This window comes from Somniosus microcephalus, chromosome 16 (genome assembly GCF_052327205.1).
Source record: "Somniosus microcephalus isolate GS21.2 chromosome 16, FLI_Smic_1.0, whole genome shotgun sequence".
Taxonomy (NCBI): Eukaryota; Metazoa; Chordata; class Chondrichthyes; order Squaliformes; family Somniosidae; genus Somniosus; species Somniosus microcephalus.
Window position 1 is genome coordinate 55,177,674 of NC_141002.1, and position 26,435 is coordinate 55,204,108.

At 42.9% G+C, this 26,435-nt stretch overlaps 1 protein-coding gene across 2 annotated transcripts in view; it reads right to left on the reverse strand.

Moving 5' to 3' along the window:
• Positions 1–520: 520 nt before the first annotated feature.
• The window catches only part of lrp6 (low density lipoprotein receptor-related protein 6), a 206,020-nt gene continuing 180,105 nt past the window's right edge, over positions 521–26,435 (reverse strand). Inside the window, exons 9-23 of one of the 2 annotated variants that reach the window (XM_086009067.1) lie at positions 25,087–25,376; positions 24,116–24,342; positions 23,200–23,384; positions 22,632–22,958; positions 21,811–22,013; positions 21,038–21,249; positions 20,715–20,905; positions 19,170–19,379; positions 18,469–18,594; positions 17,126–17,362; positions 12,484–12,594; positions 6,350–6,580; positions 4,410–4,546; positions 3,631–3,728; positions 521–2,733 (exon numbers count right to left, since the gene is read on the reverse strand). In XM_086009067.1, the coding sequence (XP_085865193.1) occupies positions 2,451–2,733; positions 3,631–3,728; positions 4,410–4,546; positions 6,350–6,580; positions 12,484–12,594; positions 17,126–17,362; positions 18,469–18,594; positions 19,170–19,379; positions 20,715–20,905; positions 21,038–21,249; positions 21,811–22,013; positions 22,632–22,958; positions 23,200–23,384; positions 24,116–24,342; positions 25,087–25,376 (3,068 nt within the window). In that variant the 3' untranslated portion in view covers positions 521–2,450. The remainder of the gene's footprint in view (positions 2,734–3,630; positions 3,729–4,409; positions 4,547–6,349; positions 6,581–12,483; positions 12,595–17,125; positions 17,363–18,468; positions 18,595–19,169; positions 19,380–20,714; positions 20,906–21,037; positions 21,250–21,810; positions 22,014–22,631; positions 22,959–23,199; positions 23,385–24,115; positions 24,343–25,086; positions 25,377–26,435) is intronic. The other variant, XM_086009069.1, reaches the window with a different exon arrangement.

Genomic DNA, 26,435 nt, shown 5'->3' on the forward strand with positions numbered 1-26,435 from the left:
CTTCACCAGACGGACTGCAGCGGTTCAAGGCGGCGGCTCACCACCACCTTCTCGAGAGCAATTAGGGAGGTGCAATAAATGCTGGCCATGCCAGCGATGCCCACATCACATGAACGAATAAAAAAAGTTATACACTACTCTGTACCAGCAGTCAATGACACTGGTAGCCCATTGATTTGCCTTCCGGTTTTCCCCTATGGATGGCACTTGATGCACCAATACCAAGAAAAATGCTTATAAATTTACACACATCTTCAGCCATCAATTTAGCTTTGAAATACGCAGAATACAGTGGCAGCCCTTTATCACAAACTTTTTTTTAATACTACAGCAAACAACTCTGCCTCCCAGGCACAATAAAAAAATCGATTATGGTCAGTAAATAATCTCAAAATTTGATGGACCCATGAGATACAGTACTTTATCAGCTCCTTCAGTTTGAATAATTAAATTTAGCTGTTTCAACAGCATTTCTTTCCGCTCCTTTCTTTGGCGTCTTGGTGGAAAAAATAAATGCAGATTTCAGTCTCACTTTTATTATAAAAATCAATTTTTCATTTGTTACAACTTAACTTGATAGTAACGGAAAGGGCTTTGTACAAGGTGCTTTTTTTTCTTTTTTTTTAAAAAAAAACACAGCTTAAACAGGTAAAGCACTTATTTTACATTTTGAGGATGTTATTAGGCAAATGGATAGAACTGACCAAATGTTGGTCATTAATATAAACACATCCTTGCAAAGCATACTGGTACCAGGGGGTTGCTCATGGTACACAACAAGACTGTCAGCCCCAAGTGACAGCAGGAGGAAAAAAAAAACAAAGAAAAATGTAGAGGTTTACAGTTAATGCATTCAGCAGCACCAGATCCTTCACTTCCAAACAAGGTTGTTTGCTTTAGACACCCACCATCTTATGGTGTTTTTTTTGTAGAATTTGGCACACAGAGTTCTACTATCACTCAGAAGTATATCTGGACAAACACACCAGGAGTTCCTGGCACCATGTATACAGCAGCAGACAGTTTAAAAATTCTCTTGTACAAATTGTCCTATGCATGCTTTGATCAAAGTATTTTGTGGAAAAACATTGTTAACTAAATTAAATAATTGAATACTGGAAACAACATCTTAAAGGGCTGCAACATGATTTCAATCCACTGGACTCGTCAATGATAAGGACCATTAAAAAGTATTCAGTCTTTGCTACAAAATGTACCTTTTTTTTTTATACAATGCAGTATATAAAGCAGATTTCTGTATTTTGCACAGTACCTTAACTGATGGTGGAAAAATTACATTTAAAACAGGGAAAAAATAAACTCATCTGGCCATCTATTAAAAAAAATCTGAGATTGTCATTACCCTTATACTAATGCTTTATAGAAAAATAAAATGAGGCATAAAGTGTAATAATAAAACTATACATGAAAGTACTGCAAGGATATATGGACAGGCTTTACAGAAAATCTAATACAAGGTTATTTTATAGCTTATAAATAGGTTATCTACACAATATGTGGTATAAAAATACACTCAGAACATTTGTGGGCACTGAAGTTAAAAGCTTATTGAGTAAGAATTTAAATGGTATCAGGGCATGGTTTTCTACCCTTGGTCAAATACTTTAAAAAAGTCACAGGTGCTATTCCACCATTTGTCCCCATATTACTTTAGAATAATGATGGTATTCACTACAAAGAAGCTAAATCAAGGCCGATTTCCCTCCCACCCCACACTGACTGTATGCAGCAAGGGTGTGGAATAGCTTCAGAGCACATGGCACAAATCAGCTTTAAAAGCTGCAGAGTGGCTGACATTGGTGTCACTGTGAAATTGTACACAATATTGGTGCTGGTGTGACAAGAATCTCAGTGCGTGACTCGACATGCACTCTCCTTCAACTGAGCATTGCTGAAACAGCTTTATACAAAAAATGCAAGAAAAAAAATCCTCATGCCAGCTCTCCACGAGTCGCTCTGTTCGATTCTGTAGCAGCGTTGTGCAGCTGTCTTTCTCTCTTGGTGGAAACTGAAGACCGTTTGTTAGCATTTCTGTTTTCACTGTAGAACGCACTGTGATTCTCTTTAGGCACTGGAGTTGCAATCCATCCAGTATCCTGTGCCCTGTTAATATGTGTGTGCTAGTTTTCTTTTATCGCTTCTTCTTAGGTACAGTTGCTTCCCTGGGTTAAGGCATTTTTGTTTGTGAAAAAAAAGATTTTTTTTTGTTTGTACAAATATTACAAATTTTTTATGGCACAACCAGCAGGTGCTGTTAGAAAATATATAAATATCCTCTCTACTGTACAAATTGTTTGCAGCTCATTTCCCTTCCCTCCCCATCTAATTTATTTTCACTGTACAAATCACATCTCCCCTCTTAGTATTTCTTTTATGCAGTCTCTTCATATTAACAATTATTTACAGTAGGCAAAGATGGTGGCTGGTGCTCAGGAGGAGTCTGTACACGGGGAGGGAGGAGGGGGATAAAGATGGTGAGAGTAACTCCGTTCTGTGTAAGGAGATGGTGGGCAGCTTTCATAGTTCTCCTCGGCAGACAGGTACTGGCTCCGTGGAGTTGGAGGTGGAGGAAAAGGCTCAGAGTCATAGTTCAAATCGCTGTAACATTTTGTTGTAGCAATTCTCCTCCCGGGGGTGTAGTCACTGTCGCAGACATCAGTGCTGCAAGGCGTAGTGGGTGGAGCAAAATTTCGATAAGCATATGGTCTGTAGCTGCAGACAGGAAAAGAAAGTAAAAGATATCAATATCAACTTGTTTGTAGAGTAAAGGTGATTTTGATTTACTTGTTAAAATAATTTAGATTTATTACAAAAAAATAGATGATCACATATAAACAAACAAGTTTTTTTTAAAGGGTGGAAAAAAATTGGAAGGATAAACACCCCTTACATTTCTCTTTCTTAAGCACGAATGTCAGACCTTAAATTAAACCAGATGCAACTATGGTAATAAAGCGATTACTGGCTTGCAAAATCACCTGTCTCTGAATGAAACAGTACTTCTATTATAGCTGAATAAACTTGTGGGGCACTTTATAAAGGGTTTTGACCCGAAATGTCGACTCTAATTTATCTCCACGGATGTTGCCTGGCCTGCTGAGTTTTTCCAGCATTTTCTGTTGTTATTTTGGATTTCCAGCATCTGCGGTATTTTGCTATCGTACTTATCTTTACACCATACTCCCTAAATTTAGAAGCTATTTTAGTTCCAAAGAAAAAGGAAGCAAATTGTATCGGCACAAAAATACCCAAATTACAGTTTAAACCTGCCCCACCAAAATAAGGTAATGAAGTTTGACTTTTTAGTGTAATCTGGTCAATGTATAAAACTGCTCTCAGTGTTACATAAGAGTCTTTATTACTGTCAGATGAGACAGCAAGGTAAATTACCAAAATTCCAACATGTTTGATCAAAAGATAGTCAGGTATCATTCAAAGTTCCCAGAAATGTTACACTGAAGGTGCAGAGTAACTACAGGAAACAATTACATTCAAAGAGGAAAAAAAATCCTTTTATCTGGTTTCTGTTAGCAGTTTGCAAAGTAACAGTATGATATTGTGGTTAAGTGCACTCAGTAAAATCTCCATCTCATTGTGTTCTCCATTTACCTGTATGATCTATGAGTAGATGGGCTGTTTGATGAGTAACCAAATTCCATGGTATAATGTGAACGTTCGGTAGCTGGTGAAGGTGGAGGATTCAGCATCTAGAGAGAGAAAAAAGGCAAACTATAAATCTAGGTAAGCTGTTTACAAAGCTAAATGCCCCATGTGTTGTGGTACTGGGCTACACGGATTCTCCAGATCAATCTGTGCTGTGTTGGCTTATCTCAGCAAGGAGTGACAGAAACAAAGCAATTGTCTCAGTCTTCCCGAGCTTGGGACTTGGGGGAAGCAGAGAAGTCAAAACAAAAATTCAGCTAGCCAGGGTGCTTGCATTTTGCTGCAGAGTGCATGTGTTTAGGTGCCAAGCGAGAACAGGAAGAGATCACCTACGAAGCACTCCTCGTCAGACAGTCTGCCAATACTCACTGTCTACGCTACACATGAAAAATTGCCACTTGTACAAGGCTCTGGAGTGTTGCTGGCATCTGCTCCCAGAAAATCTACACCACGGCCCTCAGGAGTCAGGTGAAAAAAAAATAGGAAATTTTACAAGATAACAATACAAATTTCTCCTTCACATAACTTGGGGGGGGGGGGGTGGGGGTGGGGGGTACAGAGGCAGATCCAGGAAACAAAAACATGGAGTGAATGAAGATAAAGGAATGTTGATGGCTGAAGATTTTTTTTTTAAATAAAAAAGGACGGGCATTTGCTTTAGTTAAATTCAGACTATTCTTTAAAACAAAAACAAAGAAAAGTTGAAAATGAAGCTGTCTACTTACAGGAGGAAAGTAAGTGCCTTTTGTGCTGGAGGAGCTGCTGGATGAGGCCCCTGTAACATGAGCTCGGTCATATGGAGGCCCACTGCTTCCACCCATAATGCTCAGGGAACTCATCACAGACTTGCCACGGGACATACCTGCAATTAAAGAAAGCACAGCCCAACAATTAAACTAAATCATATACAATCTGTCAAATATATTTATACAATTCGCAATTTTATTTAAAAATGCAGACACACTCAATAACCAAGGTCTTGTGTCTCCTTCCCTCCCTCAGAGTATTATTTATTTTACCTTTTTGATTCTTTTTCAGGATCTCTCTTCCCCCCCCCCCCCATTACTATTAATTTTGAAGCAGATACTAGCTGGTGTGCAAGTGTAATGTGGGGTGAATCAGCCACAGTATTGCCCTAGCTCCCCATTCACCATAAGGCCATGGTCAGGAAATGTATGCATGGGGAATTTGGGGTGGCCATTGGCATCCTGCAAACTGTGGCAAGTTTTTAATAAAAAGTAACTTCCCCGTCACTATGCAGCCCTGTATTTACATTATGCTAAAATTATACTGCACTTGCTGGTGTGATACTGATACCTCCCCCAGCCTTCCAACCCTAAGAGATCTCTGTGCTCCTCCAATTCTGGTCTCTTGCACATCCCCGATTTCCTTCGCTCCACCACTGGCGGCCGTGCCTTCAGCTGCCTAGGCCCTAAAGTTTGGAATTCCCTCCCAAAACCTCTCCACTTCCCTCTCTTCCTTTAAGTCGCTCCTTAAATCCTACCTCTTTGACCAAGCTTTTATAGTCACATGTCCTAATATCTCCGTATGTGGCTCAGTGTTAAAATTTGTCCGATAACACTCCTGTGAAACGACTTGGGACGTTTTACTACGTTAGAGGCGCTATATAAATGCAAGTGGTTATTGCTGTAGTACTCTAATACAAGAATGGGATGTCACAGTTGCATTGCCTGTTCATACCCCTAGGAAGGAGGATGATGGAGAGGTTCACAGGTGTGCTCAAGGTGAGCATGGAGAACTGGTCTACTGTAGTTGCAGATTTTTTAAATTTTTTTTAAACTGGTTGAAAATACCTAACTGTTCCATAATGGCATTTAAGTTTACAAAAAGATGAGCTGTTTATTTATTGCCCACAGATGCCGCTTGGTGATTCTCACTTGTCAGTAGGGAGTGCAATCAGTTGTGCCCCAGCGGACTTCTGGCACCTACAAGATGAAAACCCTGGTATGCACCTCTAGTGGCTCAGGTGATAAAGGCAGCACGTAATACAGCCATACAGACTAAGGAAGCACCAGGTTCAACAGCTGATTTCTGCCAGAGTTGCTGTAGGGTTGCTGCAGTTGATCTCAACACCGCTGGGCTAGGGAAAGGAAAATCCCGGCCACACACCCCATTCCAACCAGTGGCCTCTTGGAAAATGTGTGCGTGGGACATCAGATGGGGTCAGGATCAGATGTGTCCAGGCTGTCTCCATGATTGAATAGTCTGCCAACAGTCACTGTCCATGGTCACACCTCAAGAGTGTGGCACCAGAGGACATTCAGGGCCGGTGGAACCATATACCCGGAGCAGTCAATGAGAGAAAGAGGGACAATAGCCAAATAAAGGATAACCGTAGTATGGCACTAGTGTAATATAATAAAGTGTGGCACCAGTAAAATGTACAAAATGCTATTAAAATTTATTGCTGCTGTAGTTATCAATCTAACATTGTTTTGCTTATGCAGGTTAAAATGATGTAAAGTATGAATTGAAACAAGAGTAACAAGCTATCTTAAAATGCAGTCCCTGCAAAGGAAACAAAATGCTGCAACAGTTAAAGAGAGAAAAGCCTGGTTAATAACTACATAATTACAGTTTCCCAATGTGATTCCACACATAAGGCCTCAATTTTCAGCATTTAATCATAATAAAGTATCCCTACCTTGCAGTGATCCTGGGAGGGAGTTAGTATGTGGTACATAGCCCAGAGGCACTGAAGCAGATCCATGCACAACAAAATCATTTGTCATAGTTTCTCCATCACCTTTCATCCGTGGGCACAGAACACGTTGGCAGATAAAATACATAGCTCCAATCACAAAAACAGAGAGGATCACACCAATAATTGAACCAATGGTGTTTGTAGGTTGAGGGGTAGGCTCCTCTGTGGGATCTGTAATAAATTAACAAAAAAACATATTACAAAGGGATAATTCGCTTGGTCAGCAGACCAAGGAGGTAAATTAGTTGCATCTGGTTGTCATTAAGAGTATATAATTACAGCCTTTGTGCATTGGTCCTTACCATATGTATGTTCAAGAGAAAAGAGACATTTTGATAAATTTATTTAAATAGATAGTGCTGGGTTTAGTTTCACAAGGGAGAAGCAAACAGAAAATGATCTAAATCAAATCTCTCAGGAGGAATTGAATTCACTGCCTTACTGTGCTCCACATTTCAGTAATTTAGCATAACAAAGCAGAAACAAAGTGTAAAGTAGTTAACAAAGAAAAAAAATCACTAAGTTTCTGTGGTAATTTGTTTAAAATATTCAGCCAGATAATAATGTCATAGGGACTATGGAGTTCAACACCGTGAGAAAAACCTGCAAGGGAGAAACTCCGCAGTTTCAAAAATTCTATTTGTAATGTGCAAATTTCAATTTAAAAAATACCATCAGTTACATAAGCGGCTGTTCATTCTCCCTCCCCATTCCTCACGGACACACTGTAAATCCCTCTCCTGCCCCATTCCTCACAGAGACACACTGTAAATCCCTCTTCTGCTGTCAAACTGTAAACTGCCACTTTTTGTTGTGGCCAAACTACCACCGTTAGTCAATTTTTCTTCACTTGTCCCATCTCAGCCCCATCTCCTTTATTTTCAAATGGTTCTCCCTCATTTCCTACAGCCCCGAGACCGGAGAAGCAGCGGACCTGCGCGGGAGCAGCCCGAGGTGGCTGTGTATAAGAGGGAGCAACCAGAGGCACCGAGGCCCACAGCCCCGAGACCGGAGAAGCAGCGGACCTGCGCGGGAGCAGCCCGAGGCGGCGGAGTATAAGAGGGAGCAACCAGAGGCACCGAGGCCCACAGCCCCGAGAAGCAGCGGACCTGCGCGGGAGCAGCCCGAGGCGGCGGAGTATAAGAGGGAGCAACCAGAGGCACCGAGGCCGGAGAAGCAGCGGACCTGCGCGGGAGCAGCCCGAGGCGGCGGTGTATAAGAGGGAGCAACCAGAGGCACCGAGGCCCACAGCCCCGAGACCGGAGAAGCAGCGGACCTGCGCGGGAGCAGCCCGAGGCGGCGGAGTATAAGAGGGAGCAACCAGAGGCACCGAGGCCCACAGCCCCGAGAAGCAGCGGACCTGCGCGGGAGCAGCCCGAGGCGGCGGAGTATAAGAGCGAGCAACCAGAGGCATACCAATCCAGGTTCCGGGAGAGAGGTAAAAAGTAATCCAAGTGTGACGTCAGCAGGAAGCAGGTAAGTGATTGGTTGGTGAGTATTTCTCTCTTTTCAATACAAGCTTGAATTCTGTGGTGTTAAATTTCTAGGGTCTCTGTGTTGTAGTGGGGACAGTTGGTAAATAAAGCGCCCTAGAGTATACCTGTAACTGGGGTGTTGAATAAATTTTAAAATTAATTGAAGGAGTAAGTCATGGCAGGAGAGCTCAGACCCGTGTTCTGCTCCTCTTGCTCCATGTGGGAAGTCAGGGACGCTGCCAGTGTCCCTGACGACCATGTGTGCGGGAAATGCATCCAGCTGCAGCTACTTGTAGACCGCATTGCGGCGCTCGAGCTGCGGGTGGATGAGTTTTGGAGCATGCGCGATGCTGAGAGGGTCGTGGATAGCACGTTTAGCGAGTTGTTCACGCCGCAGAGTAGGGCTGCACAGGCAGAAAGAAATTGGGTGACCATCAGGCGGAGCAACAGAGGCAGGCAGGAAGTGCAGGGAACCCCTGCGGACATCCCCCTTTCAAACAGGTATACCAAGTTGGATACTGTTGAGGGGGATGACTCACCAGGGGAAGGCAGCAGCAGCCAGCTTCCTGGCACCAGGGACGCTTCTGCTGCTCAGAAAGGGAGGAAAAAGAGTGGGAGAGCAATAGTGGTAGGGGATTCTATCGTAAGGGGAACAGATAGGCGTTTCTGTGGCCGCAAACGTGACTCCAGGATGGTTTGTTGCCTCCCTGGGGCCAGGGTCATGGATGTCAGAGCGGCTACAGGGCATTCTTAAGGGGGAGGGTGAGCAGGCAGAGGTCGTGGTCCACATTGGGACCAACGACATAGGTAGGAAGGGGGAATGAGGTCCTGCATCAAGAATTTAGGGAGCTAGGTAACAGATTAAAGAGCAGGACCTCAAAGGTTGTAATCTCTGGATTACTCCCAGTGCCACGTGCTAGTGAGTATAGGAATAGGAGGATAGAGCAGATGAATGCGTGGCTAAAGAGTTGGTGTAGGGGGGAGGGTTTTACTTTCCTGGATCACTGGGTCTGCTTCTGGGAAAGGTGGGACTTGTACAAGTCGGACGGGTTGCACCTGAACCAGAGCGGGACAAATATCCTTGCGGGGAGGTTTGCTAGCACTGTTGGGGGGGGGGGGGGTTTAAACTAACTTGGCAGGGGGATGGGATACAGAGGGGAGCTGAAATAGGGGGTGATGTGCTGCCAATTATAGAGAAAAAAACAAGTCAGCTTGGTAGACAGGGCAAATATGTAAGGGCAAGGCTGGATGGCATCTATTTTAATGCAAGGAGTCTTGCAAATAAGGTGGATGAACTGAAGGTGTTGATAAACACATGGGAGTATGATATTGTTGCTGTCACGGAGACATGGTTGAGGGAGGGGCAAGACTGGCGGCTCAATATTCCGGGGTACAGAATCTTCAGGCGAGACAGAGGGGGAGGTATAAGGAGGGGGTGTCGCAATATTAATTAAGGAGTCAATTACTGCAGTAAGGAGGGATGATATATTAGCAGGTTCCTCTAATGAGGCCATATGGGTGGAGCTTAAAAACAAAAAGGGGGCAAGCACTTTGCTGGGAGTGTACTATAGGCCTCCAAACAGTCAGGGGGAGATAGAGGAACAGATATGTAGGCAAATCTCAGAGAAATGTGCAAATAATAGGGTAATAATAATGGGGGATTTCAACTTCCCCAATATTAACTGGGATAGTCAGAGTGTGAAAGGCTCAGAGGGTGTAGAATTCTTAAAGTGCATCCAGGAGAGCTTTTTGAGCCAGCATGTAGAAAGTCCCACAAGAGAGGGGGCGGTACTGGACCTAATTCTAGGGAATGTGGCTGGCCAAGTGGAAAAAGTGCTAGTAGGTGAGCACTTTGGTGACAGTGACCATAATATGGTGAGATTTAAGGTGGTCATGGAAAAGGACAGGGATGGGCCGGAAATAAAGGTTCTAAATTGGGGGAAGGCCGATTTTAATAGGATAAGGCAGGATCTGGCCAAAATGGACTGGGATCAGCTACTTGTAGGAAAATCCGCATCGGAGCAATGGGAGGCTTTCAGAAGGGAGATTGAGATCATACAATGGCAACATGTTCCCGTAAAGGTCAAGGGTGGTTCCAAAAACACAGGGAACCTTGGATGTCAGGGGATATACGAGAATGGATTAGGGAAAAAAAGGAAGGCTTTTGGCAGATACAAAAGGCTAAAGACGGAGGAAGCCCTAGAGGAGTACAAAAAGTGCAGGGGGATACTTAAAAAAGAAATTAGGAGATCAAGGAGGGGCCATGAAATAACACTGGCGAGCAAAATAAAGGAAAATCCTAAGATGTTTTATAAGTATATTAAGGGTAAGAGGATAACTAGGGAAAAAATAGGGCCCATTAGGGACAAAAGTGGCAATCTGTGTGTGGAGCCGGAAGATGTAGGAGGGGTTCTAAATGAATTTTTTGCATCTGTTTTCACTATGGAGAAGGACGATGTAGACATAGAAATAGGGCGGGGGGACTGTGATATGCTCGAACATATTAACATCGAGAGGGAGGAAGTATTGGCGGTTTTAGCTGGCCTAAAAATGGATAAATCCCCAGGCCCGGACGAAATGTAGCCCAGGCTGCTGTGTGAGGCAAAGGAAGAGATTGCGGGGGCTCTAACACATATATTCAGGACCTCTCTGGCCACAGGGGATGTGCCAGAGGACTGGAGAACCGCTAATGTAGTACCATTATTCAAGAAGGGAAGTAGGGAAAAACCGGGGAACTACAGGCCAGTGAGCCTAACATCAGTGGTAGGAAAATTATTGGAAAAAATTCTGAGGGACAAAATTTGTCTCCACTTGGAGAGGCAAGGATTAATCAGGGATAGTCAACATGGCTTTGTCAAGGGAAGATCAGGTCTGACTAATTTGATTGAATTTTTTGAGGGGGTGACTAGGTGTGTGGATGAGGGTAACGCAGTGGATGTGGTATACATGGATTTCAGTAAGGCCTTCGATAAAGTCCCGCACAGGAGACTGGTCAAGAAGGTAAGAGCCCATGGAATCCAGGGTGCCTTGGCACATTGGATACAAAACTGGCTTAGTGGCAGAAGGCAGAGGGTGATGGTCGAAGGTTGTTTTTGTGACTGGAAGCCTGTGGCCAGTGGGGTACCACAGGGATCGGTGCTGGGTCCCTTGCTGTTTGTGGTCTACATTAATGACTTGGATATGAATGTAAAAGGTATGATCAGTAAGTTCGCGGATGATACAAAAATTGGTAGGGTGGTAAATAGCGAGGAGGGTAGCCTCAGTCTGCAGGACGATATAGATGGGTTGGTCAGATGGGCGGAACAGTGGCAAATGGAATTTAACCCGGAAAAGTGCGAGGTGATGCACTTTGGGAGGACTAACAAGGCAAGGGAATACACAATGAATGGAAAGACCCTAGGCAAGACGGAGGGTCAGAGGGATCTGGGTGTGCAAGTACACAGATCCCTGAAGGCGGCGGAACAGGTGGATAAGGTGGTAAAAAAGGCATATGGGATACTTGCCTTCATTAGCCGAGGCATAGAATATAAGAGCAAGGAGGTTATGATGGAGCTGTATAAAACACTGGTTAGGCCACAGCTGGAATACTGTGTGCAGTTCTGGTCGCCACACTACAGGAAGGATGTGAACGCTTTGGAGAGGGTGCAGAGGAGATTCACCAGGATGTTACCAGGGCTGGAGTGCTTCAGCTATGAAGAGAGACTGGGCAGATTGGGTTTGTTTTCCTTGGAGCAGAGGAGGCTGAGGGGGGACATGATTGAGGTGTACAAAATTATGAGGGGCATAGATAGGATGGATACTGAGGAGCTTTTTCCCTTAGTAGAAGGGTCAATAACTAGTGGGCATAGATTCAAGGTAAAGGGCGGGAGGTTTAGAGGGGATTTGAGAAAGAACTTTTTCACCCAGAGGGTGGTTGGAGTCTGGAACTCACTGCCTGAAAGGGTTGTGGAGGCAGGAACCCTCACAACATTTAAGAAGCATTTGGATGAGCACTTGAAATGCCATAGCATACAAGGCTACGGACCAAATGCTGGAATATGGGATTAGATTAGACAGGGCTTGATGGCCGGCGCGGACACGATGGGCCGAAGAGCCTCTATCCGTGCTGTATAACTCTATGAGCACTTCATTCTGAATGCTTCAAATCATCTAAATCCATTGATTTAGCAACGGTGTCACACAACTGCAAAGGGAACTGGTTAGTCAACAACTTTTAAGAAACAAATCCTGTACTTGAAAGTACTCTGCAACATTCACAATGTTTGTTTAATCTGTGGGGCCCTATTATCTGCTTTGATGAGAGAACCCAACTAATACCTGTAATACTGTCAAACTAGGATTGATTGTCTGATAAATACTCCCAATGCTGTCAAACAAGAACACAGTACCAGAAACATGGCTCGCAGTCTATCTAAGATCTGCTCCAAAACCCTACCCAAATGAATAGAGCACTTTTTTTTTGCTGCATTGTGCAACTTTGTCTGAAATGGGAGGAGAGGGAGAGAGAATCAATCATTATTTGCTGACTAAAGTAAACAGAGCACAAATGTATCCAAACAGAACCCGATTATACAAATATATTATTTGGTGAAAGCTTACAGCAGGCAACTTCATCCGAATTGTCGGTGCAATCACTGTTACGATCACATCTTTTATGTTTGGCAACGCACTGGCCATTGGCACACCGAAACTGGTCCATAGGGCACAGAACTGAGGAGAAACAGAAAAAGAAGAGATTTTACTTTGCTGAGAGGTCAGGTTTAGAACTGGAACACTTCTCAAATACGGAGCAATTTAAAAGAGTAGTACATTTTGCAACTTTTTCCCCCCAATATGCTAGCGTTACCACCACAACATTCAACTAAAGGATGGTCTGGCAAGAAATAAAAAGGTTAGATTCCCTGCTCACCCCCCGCCTCACCAATGTCATTCTGTAATCATCTGCCAGAGGTTAGCCAAGAATGGGATAGATTGATCCAGCTCTCATAAGGCCATGAGATTGGAAAATTCATGGGTCTTGAAATTTGATGGCACCTCACCCATTTTTCAGGCGCTAAATGGGCGCCTAAGCTTCCAATATGGCGAGCAGGAAGCTCACGCTCATTACGAGCCAGAAGTGCGCCGCCCGCCATATTAGTGCAGGCAGAAAAATAGGCAGTCAGGGTATGCACCTGAAACAGGCGTTAGACCCTTTGCATATGCAAATGAGGGAACGAACGGCCATTGAGGGCTCCCTGGTGAAATTGGGTTGCCCTGAATACAGACGGTGCTGGGTCAGCTGCATTCAGGAAAACCAGATCTAAATGCGGCCTAACCAGCGATCCTTAAAGGAACTGCTGCAGGCTGCCACCAGAGAAGTAAGCTTTTTAAATATACTTACCTGAATGTGGTGCCGGGAGGAGCAGTCGTCCTTCCCTCTCGATCGCCGCCCCACCATCCCAGTTGCCCGACTGACCCGTTTGTAATAAGGTGGATGAATTGGCTGCGCAAATAGAGGTAAACGAATATGATTTGGTTGGGATTATGGAAACGTGGCTCAAGAATGGCCAAGGCTGGGAACTCAACATCCAGGGGTATTCGATATTCAGGAAAGATAGGCAAAAAGGAAAGGGAGGTGGGGTAGCATTACTGGTTAAAGAAGGGATTAACACAATTGTAAGGAAGGATATTAGCTCTGATGATGTGGAATCTGTATGGGTAGAATTGAGAAATACTAAGGGGCAGAAAACATTAGTGGGAGTGGTATATAGACCTCCAAACAGTAAGGCGGAGGTTGGGGATGGCATCAAAAGGGAAATTAAAGAAGCGTGCAGTAAGGGCACAGCAGTCATCATGGGTGACTTTAATCTACACATAGATTGGGCTAACCAAATTAGTAACAATACTGTGGAGGAGGAATTCCTGGAGTGTTTACGGGATGGTTTCCTGGACCAATATGTCGAGAAACCAACCAGAGATCAGGCCATCTTAGACTGGGTATTATGTAACGAGAAAGAATTAATTAGCAATCTTGTTGTACGAGGCCCCTTGGGTCGGAGCGATCATAATATGATCGAATTCATTAAGATGGAGAGTGAAGCAGTTGACTCAGAGACTAGGGTCCTAAATTTAAATAAAGGAAACTACGATGGTCTGAGGCACGAGTTGGGTAGGATTGATTGGGGAATGTCAATCAAAGGGCTGACGGTGGATAGGCAATGGCAAACATTCAAAGACCGAATGAATGAACTACAGAATTTGTTCATCCCAGTTTGGCATAAAAATAAAACAAAAAAGGTGACTCAACCGTGGCTAACAAGGGAAATTAGGGATAGCATAAGATCCAAGGAGAGGACATATAAATTGGCCAGATAAGGCAATAATCCTGAGGATTGGGAGCAGTTTAGGATTCAACAAAGGACGACAAAGGGATTAATTAAGAAGGGGAAAATAGAATATGAGAGTAAGCTTGCAGGGAACATAAAAACTGACTGTAAATGCTTTTATAGATATGTGAAGAGAAAAAGATTGGTGAAGTCAAGCATAGGTCCCTTGCAGTCAGAATCGGGGGAATTTATAATGGGGAACAAGGAAATGGCAGATCAACTAAATACATATTTTGGTGCTGTCTTCACAAAGGAGGACACAAATAACCTCCCAGAGATGCCAGGGAACATAGGGTCTGATGAAAGGGTGGAACTGAAAGAAATCAGTATTTGTAGGGAAATGGTGTTAGGAAATTGATGGGACTAAAGGCCGATAAATCCCCAGGGCCTGATAATCTACATCCTTGGGTACTTAAGGAAGTGGCCCTAGAAATAGTAGATACATTGCTGGTCATCTTCCAGAACTCGATAGACTCTGGAACAGTACCCATGGATTGGAGGGTAGCTAATGTTACCCCACTATTCAAAAAAGGTGGTAGAGAAAAAACAGGGAATTATAGACCGGTAAGCCGGACATCGGTAGTGGGGAAAATGCTAGAGTCCATTATAAAAGATGTAATAGTACAGCACTTGGAAAGCAGTGACAGGATCGGACAAAGTCAACATGGATTTACAAAAGGTAAATCGTGCTTGACTAATCTACTGGAATTTTTTGAGGAGGTAACTGGTAAAATAGATAAGGGAGAACCAGTGGATGTGGTTTATTTGGACTTGCAGAAGGCTTTCGATAAGGTCCCGCATAAGAGATTAGCGTGCAAAATTAAGGCACATCGGATTGGGGGCAAGGTATTGACTTGGATAGAGAACTGGTTGGCGGATAGAAAGCAAAGAGTTGGAATAAACGGGTCGTTTTCCGAGTGGCAGGCAGTGACTAGTGGGGTACCGCAAGGATCGGTCCTAGGACCCCAGCTGTTCACAATATATATTAATGATCTGGACGAGGGAATTGGATGTAATATCTCCAAATTTGCAGACGACACAAAGCTGGGTGGGAGGGTATGCTGTGAGGAGGATGTCATGAAACTCCAGTACGATTTGGACAGGTTGGGTGTTTGGGCAGAAACATGGCAAATGCACTATAATGTGGATAAATGTGAGGTTATCCACTTTGGTGGCAAAAACAGGAAGGCAGATAATTATTTGAATGGCAATAGATTGGGAGAAGGGGAAGTGCAACGAGACCTGGGTGTCCTTGTGCACCAGTCGCTGAAGGTAAGCATGCAGGTGCAGCAGGCGGTTAAGGCGGCAAATGGTATGTTGGCCTTCGTAGCGAGAGGGTTCGAGTACAGGAACAAGGATGTCTTGCTGCAGTTGTACAGGGCCTTGGTGAGACCGCACCTTGAGTATTGTGTGCAGTTTTGGTCGCCTTATCTGAGGAAGGACATTCTTGCCATGGAGGGAGTGCAGCGAAGGTTCACCAGGCTGATACCTGGGATGGTAGGAATGACGTATGAGGAGAGATTGTGTTGATTGGGCTTATACTCACTGGAGTTTAGAAGATTGAGGGGTCTCATCGAAACCTATAAAATTGTCAGGCCTGGACAGACTAGATGCAGGAAGGATGTTTCCGATGGCCGGGGAGTCCAGAACCAGGGGTCATAGTCTAACGATAAGGGGTAAGCCATTTCGGACTGAAATGAGGAGGAATTTCTTCAATTCATTAAATATATTCAAGAAGGAGTTGGATATATTTCTTAAGGCTAAAGGGATCAAGGGATATGGGGAGAAGGCAGGGACAGGGTACTGAATTTGGATGATCAGCCATGATCTCATTGAATGGCAGAGCAGGCTCGAGGGGCCGAATGGCCTACTCCTGCTCCTATCTTCTATGTATCTATGACCCTCTCCCAGCCGCCCCCCCACACTCTGAAATGCTCCCCGCCCCCTTAAGACCTCTCTGGGGGCTGCTGTCGTGCCCCGAAATTCCAGAGATCTTTCGCGGCAAGCTGCCTGGGGAAGCCCAGTAGGTGTCTGGAGCTTGCTGGTCTGATGTTAATGAGGCCCGAGGCCCATTATCGGGTGGTCCTTGGACCTAACTGTTCCAGCGCAGGGATTGTTCCCCTGTGCCGAGCACAGGCCGGCACAAACAAATTTCTAGGTCATGGCGTTACAATTCTGGCGTGCATACCTACATCCTGCCACATGGTGGCGCAGCTCACTCGCAAACTAACATACCTTTTCATTCCCCTTAGGAGTTCCACTACCAACCTCTCTGAATACCATAAGACAATTTCCCAACACAGAAAGGAGGAGACATAGGACTCATTTCCAGGCTCCTGAAAATGGCACACAACAGCAGCCCTCAATGATTCACCCTCCCATTTCCTCGCCCTCTGCATGTCCTGTTCCTCAACACTGTACGTGGCAAGTTGAAAGCATTACCTCTCTCCAACACATCACCCATTCGGACACTAGTCTGTCTTTAGGTTCCTTTTAATCAGTTTAAAGATCTTTTAAAAGCTTCCCAAATGGTTATGGCAATGAACAGCTGAGCCCTATGGACCAGAAAGGACCCAAGTTGATCCCTGCTCTGTGCTGATTGCAGCCAGGCCACTAATGGCCTCAGCACCATTGGGCAAGGAATGAAGGGTAATCAGCAAGGGTTCCATTTCCTAATTACTAACCAGTGACCCCTGCTCGAGATTGTGTGCGAGGTCGAGTGTGAACAAGGTCAGGCTCAGCTGTGATACTGTTCATGGTCAGGCAGCCTATGGATCATTGGGACAGCGCTCTCCATGGAACTATACATCTGCAGATGTCAGTCCTTCAGCAGGTTAAAAATATTTTTAGATTATAAAAGAAAAACACTCAAATACCTTCACATTTCTGTTCATCAGACTGGTCTTGGCAGTTAGTCTCTCCATTGCATCTGAAGGCAGCATCAATGCACTGCCCACTGGCACACTGGAACTGACTGTCTGAACATACTGGACAGTTCTGCTCATCACTCCGATCGCCACACTCAGGATATCCATCACAGCGCCAAGCCAAGGGGATGCAGTCAATCTCACCCGTGGCACAAGTGAAGTGATCTGGTGCACAGGTTGGTGGCTCTGAAAGACAGACAGAATTGAATTGATGGCTACCTTTATAGGTTGGAAAAGAAAATCAAACGACTCAAGTATAAATCAGTTTTTTTTTTATATTGTAAATGGGTTGGGGATGGGGATAACAAAATTGTTATTCCATATCTACATCATTAATTTGTTTATATCCAGAATGAGGAACAGGTTTAGTATTTTCAGTATCTTCGAACAAAACTGTTTCAATCTATTGGCCCAGAAATTCGGGTCTCCGCGGGTGAGTACGCACGCGTAGGCCCAACAAAAGTGCCGGTTTTGTGCATGTACTGCGCATGCATGGGAAACCGGCACTTCCGTTCCCCTGAAAGAAGGGGTTCAGTGGTCGAACGCATGCGCAGGAGAGGCAGCGCGTGCGCATTGAACTTACGTTTTTTTCCCAGGTTTCTCCGGGAAGGTAAGTCTCCAGAAGTTAGAAATGTAAAAAGCAGTCACAAGGCCTGCTTTTTACAAGGTAAGTGGTGAATTAATTAAAATTAAAACATTTTTTCCACAGGTTTATTATTTTTAAATACTTTAAAGCAAGGTAAGTTTATTTTTAGCCCCGTTAGAAAATGTAATTTTTTCCCCAAAATTTAAATTATTGTTTAAAATAGTTATTGCATGTAATTTATAGTTTATTTTAAAAATGTGATTAAAAAAAAATTATTTGAGGTTTTAGTGATGTTTTGGGGCTTATAGTATTTATAGGTTTGACAGATCTTCCTGTCAAACTTATGAATGAAGCATTCCCTGCTACCATTGGCTCTCCATGGCCCACGTGATCCCAGGGGACGCATCGAACTAACTGCGCCCCTGGGATACGCAAGCACTGCGCGCCGGCAGTTGGAGGCGGCCCAGGATCGCAATTCCACGGGGGCCGACAGCTCAACGGCCGGCGCGGTAGGTTAAGTGCAGGTTGGAGGCTTGCACCCGCGGGAAGCCCCCGACCCAAATTTCTGGACCAATGTAAATTTTAAAAACTATAGATTAATTTCTTGATACTCAAATATTGTACGTTTGGAGTTTTGGTTTGCCAATTGAAGGGCAAATATCAATAAAAGGGTGGCACTAAGATTGACAAACAGTTTTTCTCTTACCTCCACAAGACAGCTCATCTTGAAGAAGCACTAGGTGAACAGGGCATGAGCAACGTGTAGTACCATCTCCCTTTACAATACAGATATGGGAGCAACCGCCATTATCTTGAGCACAAGGATGTTCCGCTGCAACAGCACAAAACAGTAGTTACAGGTTAACTTCCATCATAACAGCAAAAATGAACGAACCGGTAACAAATTTAGCGAGGGGAGCACCCAGTAATCTCAAACCAAGTTTAAAAGCTACATATGAAAAATGTTTCAATACTGAGACATCAATTTAGAAATACAATGTATTTACAATTTTTAAGAATCTCCTCCCCACTTTTAACAAGAATTTTTATGTAAGCTTATCAAGGCACAAACCATGGTTGTGGATGATATATTTATGGATATAGAAAATAATGGATTCTGTGGAAATGATTTCAGCCTTGAATCGTTTCTTGCACCCATGACTTTATTTAATAATCTAAGCCAGAGTTGATGGGGAGGTTTTACTCAGCTTAGGGCTTATCTTGTTGTGCACCAGTGGCGTGATAGCCATGGGCTGTCTCTTTTCTCTGCATGGTGGATGCGTGATGACATTCAAAGAGAAAGATTAAACAGTGTGTTATTGATGCTCGAAAGTTTTCTCAAATAGATTTCTATTCAGTGTTTGGCACATGGAATAGGTATATCCAGCCTTAATATTACTAACATACCAAATTCCTCCAGATCAAGTTCTTTCACGGCATGAATGTCGCTCAGCTGGGCTATACGGGCTTGAATCTTGGTGCGACTGTTACCATTCGTCTTCTCAATCCTCTCAATCATCTGCTGCTGTCTGTCAATCCAGTACAAGTGGTTACCAAATATAGTCAAACCTACAGGTTGAAGGATGTTGGCATCTTCCAAAACAATTCGATTTGCACCTAAAAGCAAATTTAAAAGATTTTAATGAATCTAATATAATGCTTTGTGCCATATGCTATTCTGTATTGCAGTGTTGTTCAATACATCAGCCACATGTGGCTAATTGGGAAATCCAGAGGTGGCTAGTTGCATTAGTAAATAAAAAATTATAGACACCTTTGTTGGTCATGTGATCTCAGTATGCATTATTCACACAATGTATGCATGTGCACGTTAACCTTTTTGTGCATTTGTTCGTAACATGGTAAGATGAAAAGCAGAGTGCAAGAGTGTTTTTTGCTCTTTGATGAAGCTTTTGTCACCTGTCCTAATAGCTCATGTGGCTCGGTGTTAAATGATGTTTGATAACGCTCCTGTGACATGCCCTCGGACGTTTTACTACATTAAAGGCGCTATATAAATGCAAGTTTGTGCTGTTTTTGTGGGTGCTTTGCTTCCTTGCTTACTGAATGATGGTGGATGTTTCTTAATTATACACATGAAGTACATTTGCCTGTATTGTGCGAGTATATTTTCGACTAACATGAGTGTACGTTGCAAAAACGGGGTCACCGTTACCACACACACACCCGCCGCCCCCCACCCACCCACCCACCCACGCTATGGCTAGCCAGCATTTCCATTGAACAACACTACCGTATAGTGTATTTTTACAACATCAAAATTAGTGCCACAGACCACCAGAGAGTATGCCAGTGTATCAAACTCACAAGGGAAAGATTTCAAACAACATACTTTTTTACTTGCTCCTCATGAGCACTCGAGAGACAGCAGAAATCCTGAAATCATTAATATATCTACATCATTAGACACTTCAGTTTGGACCTCAGAGATCAGCTGTGCTTTTCCAATTTCAGATAGGGTCTTGTTAAACAGCTGGAAAAATTTACATTGCAAAACAAAATGGAAAAGCTACCCACCAATCCACTAATAACTAGTAACCAATGCCAATTTGAAATGTTGCAATGGGCTACGTAGCATAATGCTCAAGTATTCTGCTATGGCCAAACAAAAAATTGCCTGGCACAAGAGTTATACAACCAGAAGGCTGGGAGTAGACTTCTGCACACAGTCCACGGCACACAGGAAGGGAAAAGGTAACATGCAAAAATTTGGAGAGGAGGCGCAAGAAGAAAAGGAAAAGTATAAAACATATCTCCAATAATCATCCTGATTATGTGGTTCACTGTGCACTCAAATTATTCTGTTTATTCAGAAATAAAAAGACTCCATGCTTGCAACAATAGCACTTCAGGTATTTTAAAAACAGCATTTTTTTCTTCTCTTTCTCCCCTTACCAGAAGTTATTTCCAAAATATTGTTTCTCTCTCTACCTGATAGGTCACTGCTCTCTATGCGGCGGAGATCGGAGTCAGCCCAGAAGAGTTTGCCAAGCTTGTTGTCGATAGCAAGTGCAACTGGTTTACTCAGCCCACTGAAAAACAGGACTTCACGCTCCGTGCCATCCAATGCAGCACGCTCTATTCTTGGTGATCTATCTTGAAGGTTAGTGAAGTACATGTACCTACATGGTTTTTTTGAGGGAGGGAAAGAAGAAAAGCTATTATTTAATATCATACTCTCCGAAGTTGTCCCTCGACAAAAGCTTCACCAATAACTAAACTGCTAAAAGTCAAATGCCAAATTTTAGTTTTACCCTCTCTCTGGATTTACGATAATTGCTCTTGGCCTGTCTTGTTCTCCTCTCAGGACCACGCCTATTGGTTTACCATCCAGTCGTGTGACGTTTATAACATTAGTCACCTCACAGGTCCAATAGATGTAACGACTGTAGATATCAATACTGAGGTCATAAGGCTGCATACCCAAGTTCTGGTTGGGGATTGGGCTAGTCACAATGGTAAAACTCTGCAATGGAAGTAGACAATTAAAACAATGGCAGATTGATCATGACCGTAACCTATCACAGTTCAATTTTTTAAAATAAAACAATTAGTTTATAAAAAAGGTGATTGCTGAGTAAAAAAAAATAAACTGAACTACTAAATTTTTATTATGTTGGAGGAAGTGCTTCCAAGCAATACCTACATAAAAGTTAGCTTTAGTCTTGATTTTAGTCCAAATTTTTGCATTTGGTTGCCCATTTTATGAAAAGACCATCTGGATGTTTCAGTGCATTCCTTCTTCCAGCATTGTGTGATCAGCATATGCAATGGATTCATTAAAAATATATATACACACACACTGTATATACTTGGGAGAATCCAATAAATAAAAAAAGACCATTCCAAACAACATAAGTACTATTAAAAACAAGTCCCAGTAGGAAAACAGTGAATTAACAAACTTGTTTTTTTTTTGCTATAGGTTTGAACCAGGGGGACGGGGGGGGGAATCCAAATACCACTGAGTTAATGTATGTGGTTCAAGTCAGAAATTTTTGTCTGAGCTCTCCGTATTAATACAAACCTGGGTTCCATCCTCCTGTGCTCGTCTGATAACATTTTGCCGAGAATCGATCCAGTACAGATGTTTATCTACAGGATCATAATCAATGGCCCTGACATTTTTCAGACTGTGAATGGGAAGAATGATGTCTGGGCTCTGTTGTTCATCAATAACCATCCGATTTATCGCATTCTTCTGACTGAATAGCAGAAATGAAGTTGGAGCTGCAAAGTGATAATATTATTATTTTGTTAGTCTGAACTGGCTAGAGAAAAAGTTCAGAAGAGAAGAATAACAACCGTTTGAACAAATTTAAGAAAATATATGAAAATGTTCCCTTTACGTGTCAAAACAAGTTTCTTACAGACTTAGTTTTAAAACCAGATGTTTCCAAAAGACAACACGTAAAATAAAAATGCACATGGACACATGAAAATATCCTCCTTTGAGAGTCATAGCTTTGTTCACTATGCATAAATGCTGCAATTTATAACTTATGACTGTGCAGAAGCTTTCAACCATATGTAAAATATAATAGCTTAAAAAATATAATCACTTTAACAGATGGAAAAAAACCTGAGTTTTTAAACTCAGGTTTCCATCTTTTCTTACTTTTAGCTCCTGCAGACCATGCATATCTATGTGAACGTGCTCCCACCTCTATCAGTGCTGCTGTGAGCTAGCAGTATGGTTAAGATGAGAAACTCAGTGCCGTTGCTTCCCTCGACCCCATTACTCTAGTGTTCCAGTGCAGAGTGCCACTTTACCACCTTTTGAAAACTGCTTTAAACACATGCCTTATAAACTAAGTCCCAAATTTAAGGTACTATAATAATTCTTACGGCTACAGGTTTTGTTGTCCACGTTCAAGTAGTAGTGAGCAGGGCAGCCACAAACGTAACCAACGGTCGGCATGGCTAAACACAAATGGGAACAATGCCCATTGCTTGAAGCACACTCATTCCAACCACCTTGCCTTGAAGAATGAAATACCAGGATGTCCATAACATAATCTAAGTGGCCTTGAATAATAGTGCGATTTTGGCCACTAGTTTTGTTGGCTCGCTCAATACTACGGCGGCTCCAGTCTGTCCAATAAATATAGTCTTGGTACTGGGTTAAGCCAAATGGATGAGGCAAGTCATCTGCAATAACTTCACGGTCCAGACCTACAAGACAACCAATTATCATTATATTAGGCATGTCATTTTCAAGTGTAATTGCTTACATTTCTAAATTTTAATCAGTTAAACCAAACCCCAGTAATTGAATCCAATTACAGATTGCATTTAAAAAAAAACTTTTTCCTTGAAACTCTCAATATTAGCAATAAAGGTAATGAATAAAACCAGCACTGAATTCAAGAAAGCCAGCCTGTTCCTCCAAATTTAAAAACATATACAAACTCACCCAACATATTGGAGGATTCAATCAGACTTGTATCCAAGTCCGTCCAGTAAAGTCTTCGCTCTGCATAGTCAATAGTTAGTCCATTTGCTCGGCCAACGTTTGGCACCAAAGTGATACGCCCCGTTCCATCCATGGCAGCTCTGTCTATCTTTGGCTTGCCACCCCATTCAGTCCAGTACATGAACCTAAGAAAATATACACCCACCAATGCAGCAGTTATAAGCATATTCTGCCAAATCTTTATCCCAGGAAATGTTGCAAGGTTTTTATAATACTGTAGGACAAAATAAAACATTTGCATTATAGCATACGTGATGGTACAGAATGGCGGAGTGGAGATCATTATCCACTGCTGCACTGTAGAAAGAGATGGCCAGTTACTTCTGCATAGCGAGGTAGGAAAATGATTTAAGAAAATTTACCAATGGCAATTAAGTCACCTTTGCCCACTTTAATTTTCCTCCCATCGGTTATATACAGCAAAGTAACGGCAAAGGTATAGGAGCAGGTCACCATTACAACCTGGGAAAGATACAGGATATGGGAATCCTAACCCAAGGGATATTTAAAAATTCCTATCACTTGCTGTACCTTACATGGTAACTTTGTATATAAGCTGCTTTCATCACTGGTGATGTGTGAAAACTGTATTATATTTACCCGTCAGCACGTTACTTAAAAGAGACCAAATTTAAAAAGTAGTGGTTATATAAAGATCATCTATTCATTCAAGATAGTCACAGTCCCATTTCCAAATAACAAATCTAAAGTTATTGCTTCACAGACAAAAACTCTTTGGGAAAGGCTGGGCTAAATCGCTCATCAATTTTTATGAAGTGATTTTTGGGCATCTTTAGGAAAACTCAATTTTACTTAAAAGCCAGATGAAGCCCAATATGTACACCTGGTGACTTACCCTTCAGCAGGATCCAGTGCCAAAGCTCTAGGACTGTCCAGGTCCTTCCACACCAGTACTTGTCTGTGTTGTCCATCCAGCCTTGCGACTTCAATTCGATTGGTTCCAGTATCAGCCCAGTACAGGTTCTTTCCCAGCCAGTCTACTGCCATACCTTCTGGGTAATCAAGCCCAAACTCGACAACATGCTCCAGAGCACTCCCATTCATGAAAGCCCTGCTAATGGTCTGCAAAATAGAAGAGGTGTACCATATATTTGCAGGCTCAAAGATAATGACACAGGCTGCTCATCCTTGCTATCTGTTTCTTGGTAAGTTGTGGTCATGGCAATCATATCAAGTTTATTTTTTCCTCTCAAATTTACTTTCATCTTCAAGCATATACTGTGACTTAAAAAAATTGTCTATTTATATGTATTATTAAGGAAAAAAGAAAATAAAACATGTTGATGCTGTCGGACTCTAGTCGTCCTATCTTAAAAATAATATTGATTTTCAGTCTGAATTGGTCAGTCAGCTAAGGGTTAAGATATGCTTAAATAAACTGTCAACTTTATATCAGCATTATAACCAGTTTCATATTCATCCTCCAATGGGCCACACTGATTACAGAGAAATATATATTTTTTAAGTAATCATACAAATAAGTCTTTAATTTCACCATTTTGCATTATCAAAAATTGTTGCATTACATTATAAATAAAATGAAACATTTAAACAAAAGGGTGTTTTTCTCTTTCTCCTATTTGAATTATAGACTTATGTAATAATTATTTTTTAAAAACACACAAATATTCAAGTGCATTATCCAGACTCGTGGCTTTCCTTCTCGATGTGGTACAAGTACAGGTTATTTTTATGCTTAGGCTGCAATTACTATTCTAGCAGCATCCTGCGGGAGCCCATTAGCCCTGGCAGCTCAGAGACACATAGATACCAGAGAAGCAGCAGCAGCAGCAAGACTTTTCATACCTTCAGGCTAATATCCGTCCAGTAAATCCGGTTGTCAGTCACATCGAAATCCAGAGCAGAGGCTTCCTTTACCCCAGTCAGTGGAATAGCCACATTGTTATTGTTCGTTTCGAGTGAAATCCTTCTGATGTCTGCTCTCCGAGAGAAAAGGAGGAAAGCTTCTGGTACTATGCAGGTTTTCATGTCTCTGATGAGCTCCAAGCCTATTGGGCAGGCACATCGCACACCCTGAGGCCTGTACAAGCACAGATGACTGCATCCACCATTATCTTCTGCACATGGGTTGGTACCTGAAAATATATTAAACTCAATCTAATTTGCCTGCAACAGGATATTGATTCAGGTACAACAAAAAGAGGTTTTCAATAAATATTCAGTAATAACAAGTTTCAATAGCAGCATAGTCCCTATTATCTGATACAATTCCCTGTGGTTTTCCTGAATCATTAAACTTTTAATACCTATGTGACTGTACTTTGCACAACTGCCCAAGTCTCATCCTACAAATGCAACACAGTGGAAGCAGTTTTCACAGAAAATCAAAGAGAACAAATGTAAATTTTTTTCAACAAGTATTTTGAATTAAAAGTAGCCCCTTGGGTTAAGCCCTTTGCTCTCATCTTGTTCATGAGACCCTCGACCTTATTCCCACCAAACTGCTGACCACCCAACTTCCTTCTCTGGCTCCCATGTTAGCTGACATTGTTAACGGTTCTCTCTCCTCAGGTACTGTCCCCCTCTCTCTCAAATCTGCCATCATCACCCCCTCCTTAAAAAAACAACCATTGACCCCTCCGTCCTTGCAAACTTCCACCCCATCTCCAACCTCCCTTTCCTCTCCAAAGTCCTTGAATGTGTTGTTGCCTCCCAAATCTGTGCCCATCTTTCCCGCAACTTCATGTTTGAATCCATCCAATCCAGTTTCCACCCCTGCCGCAGTACCGAACGGAAACGGCCCTTATCAAAGTCACAAATGACATCTTTTGTGACTGTGACAAAGGTAAACTATTCCTCCTCGTCCTTCTTGACTTGTCTGCAGCTTTTGACACCACTCCATCCTTCAATGTCTCTCCACCATTGTCCAGCTGGGTGGGACTGCACTCGCCTGGTTCCATTCTTATCTATCTAATCGTAGCCAGAGAATCACCTGCAATGGCTTCTCTTCCTGCTCCTGCATCGTTACCTCTGGTGTCCCCCAAGGATCTATCCTTGGTCCCCTCCTATTCCTCATCTACATGCTGCCCCTTGGCGGCATCATCCGAAACACAGCGTCAGTTTCCACATGTACGCCGATGACACCCAGCTCTACCGCACCATCACTTCTCTCGATCCCTCCATGGTCTCTAAAT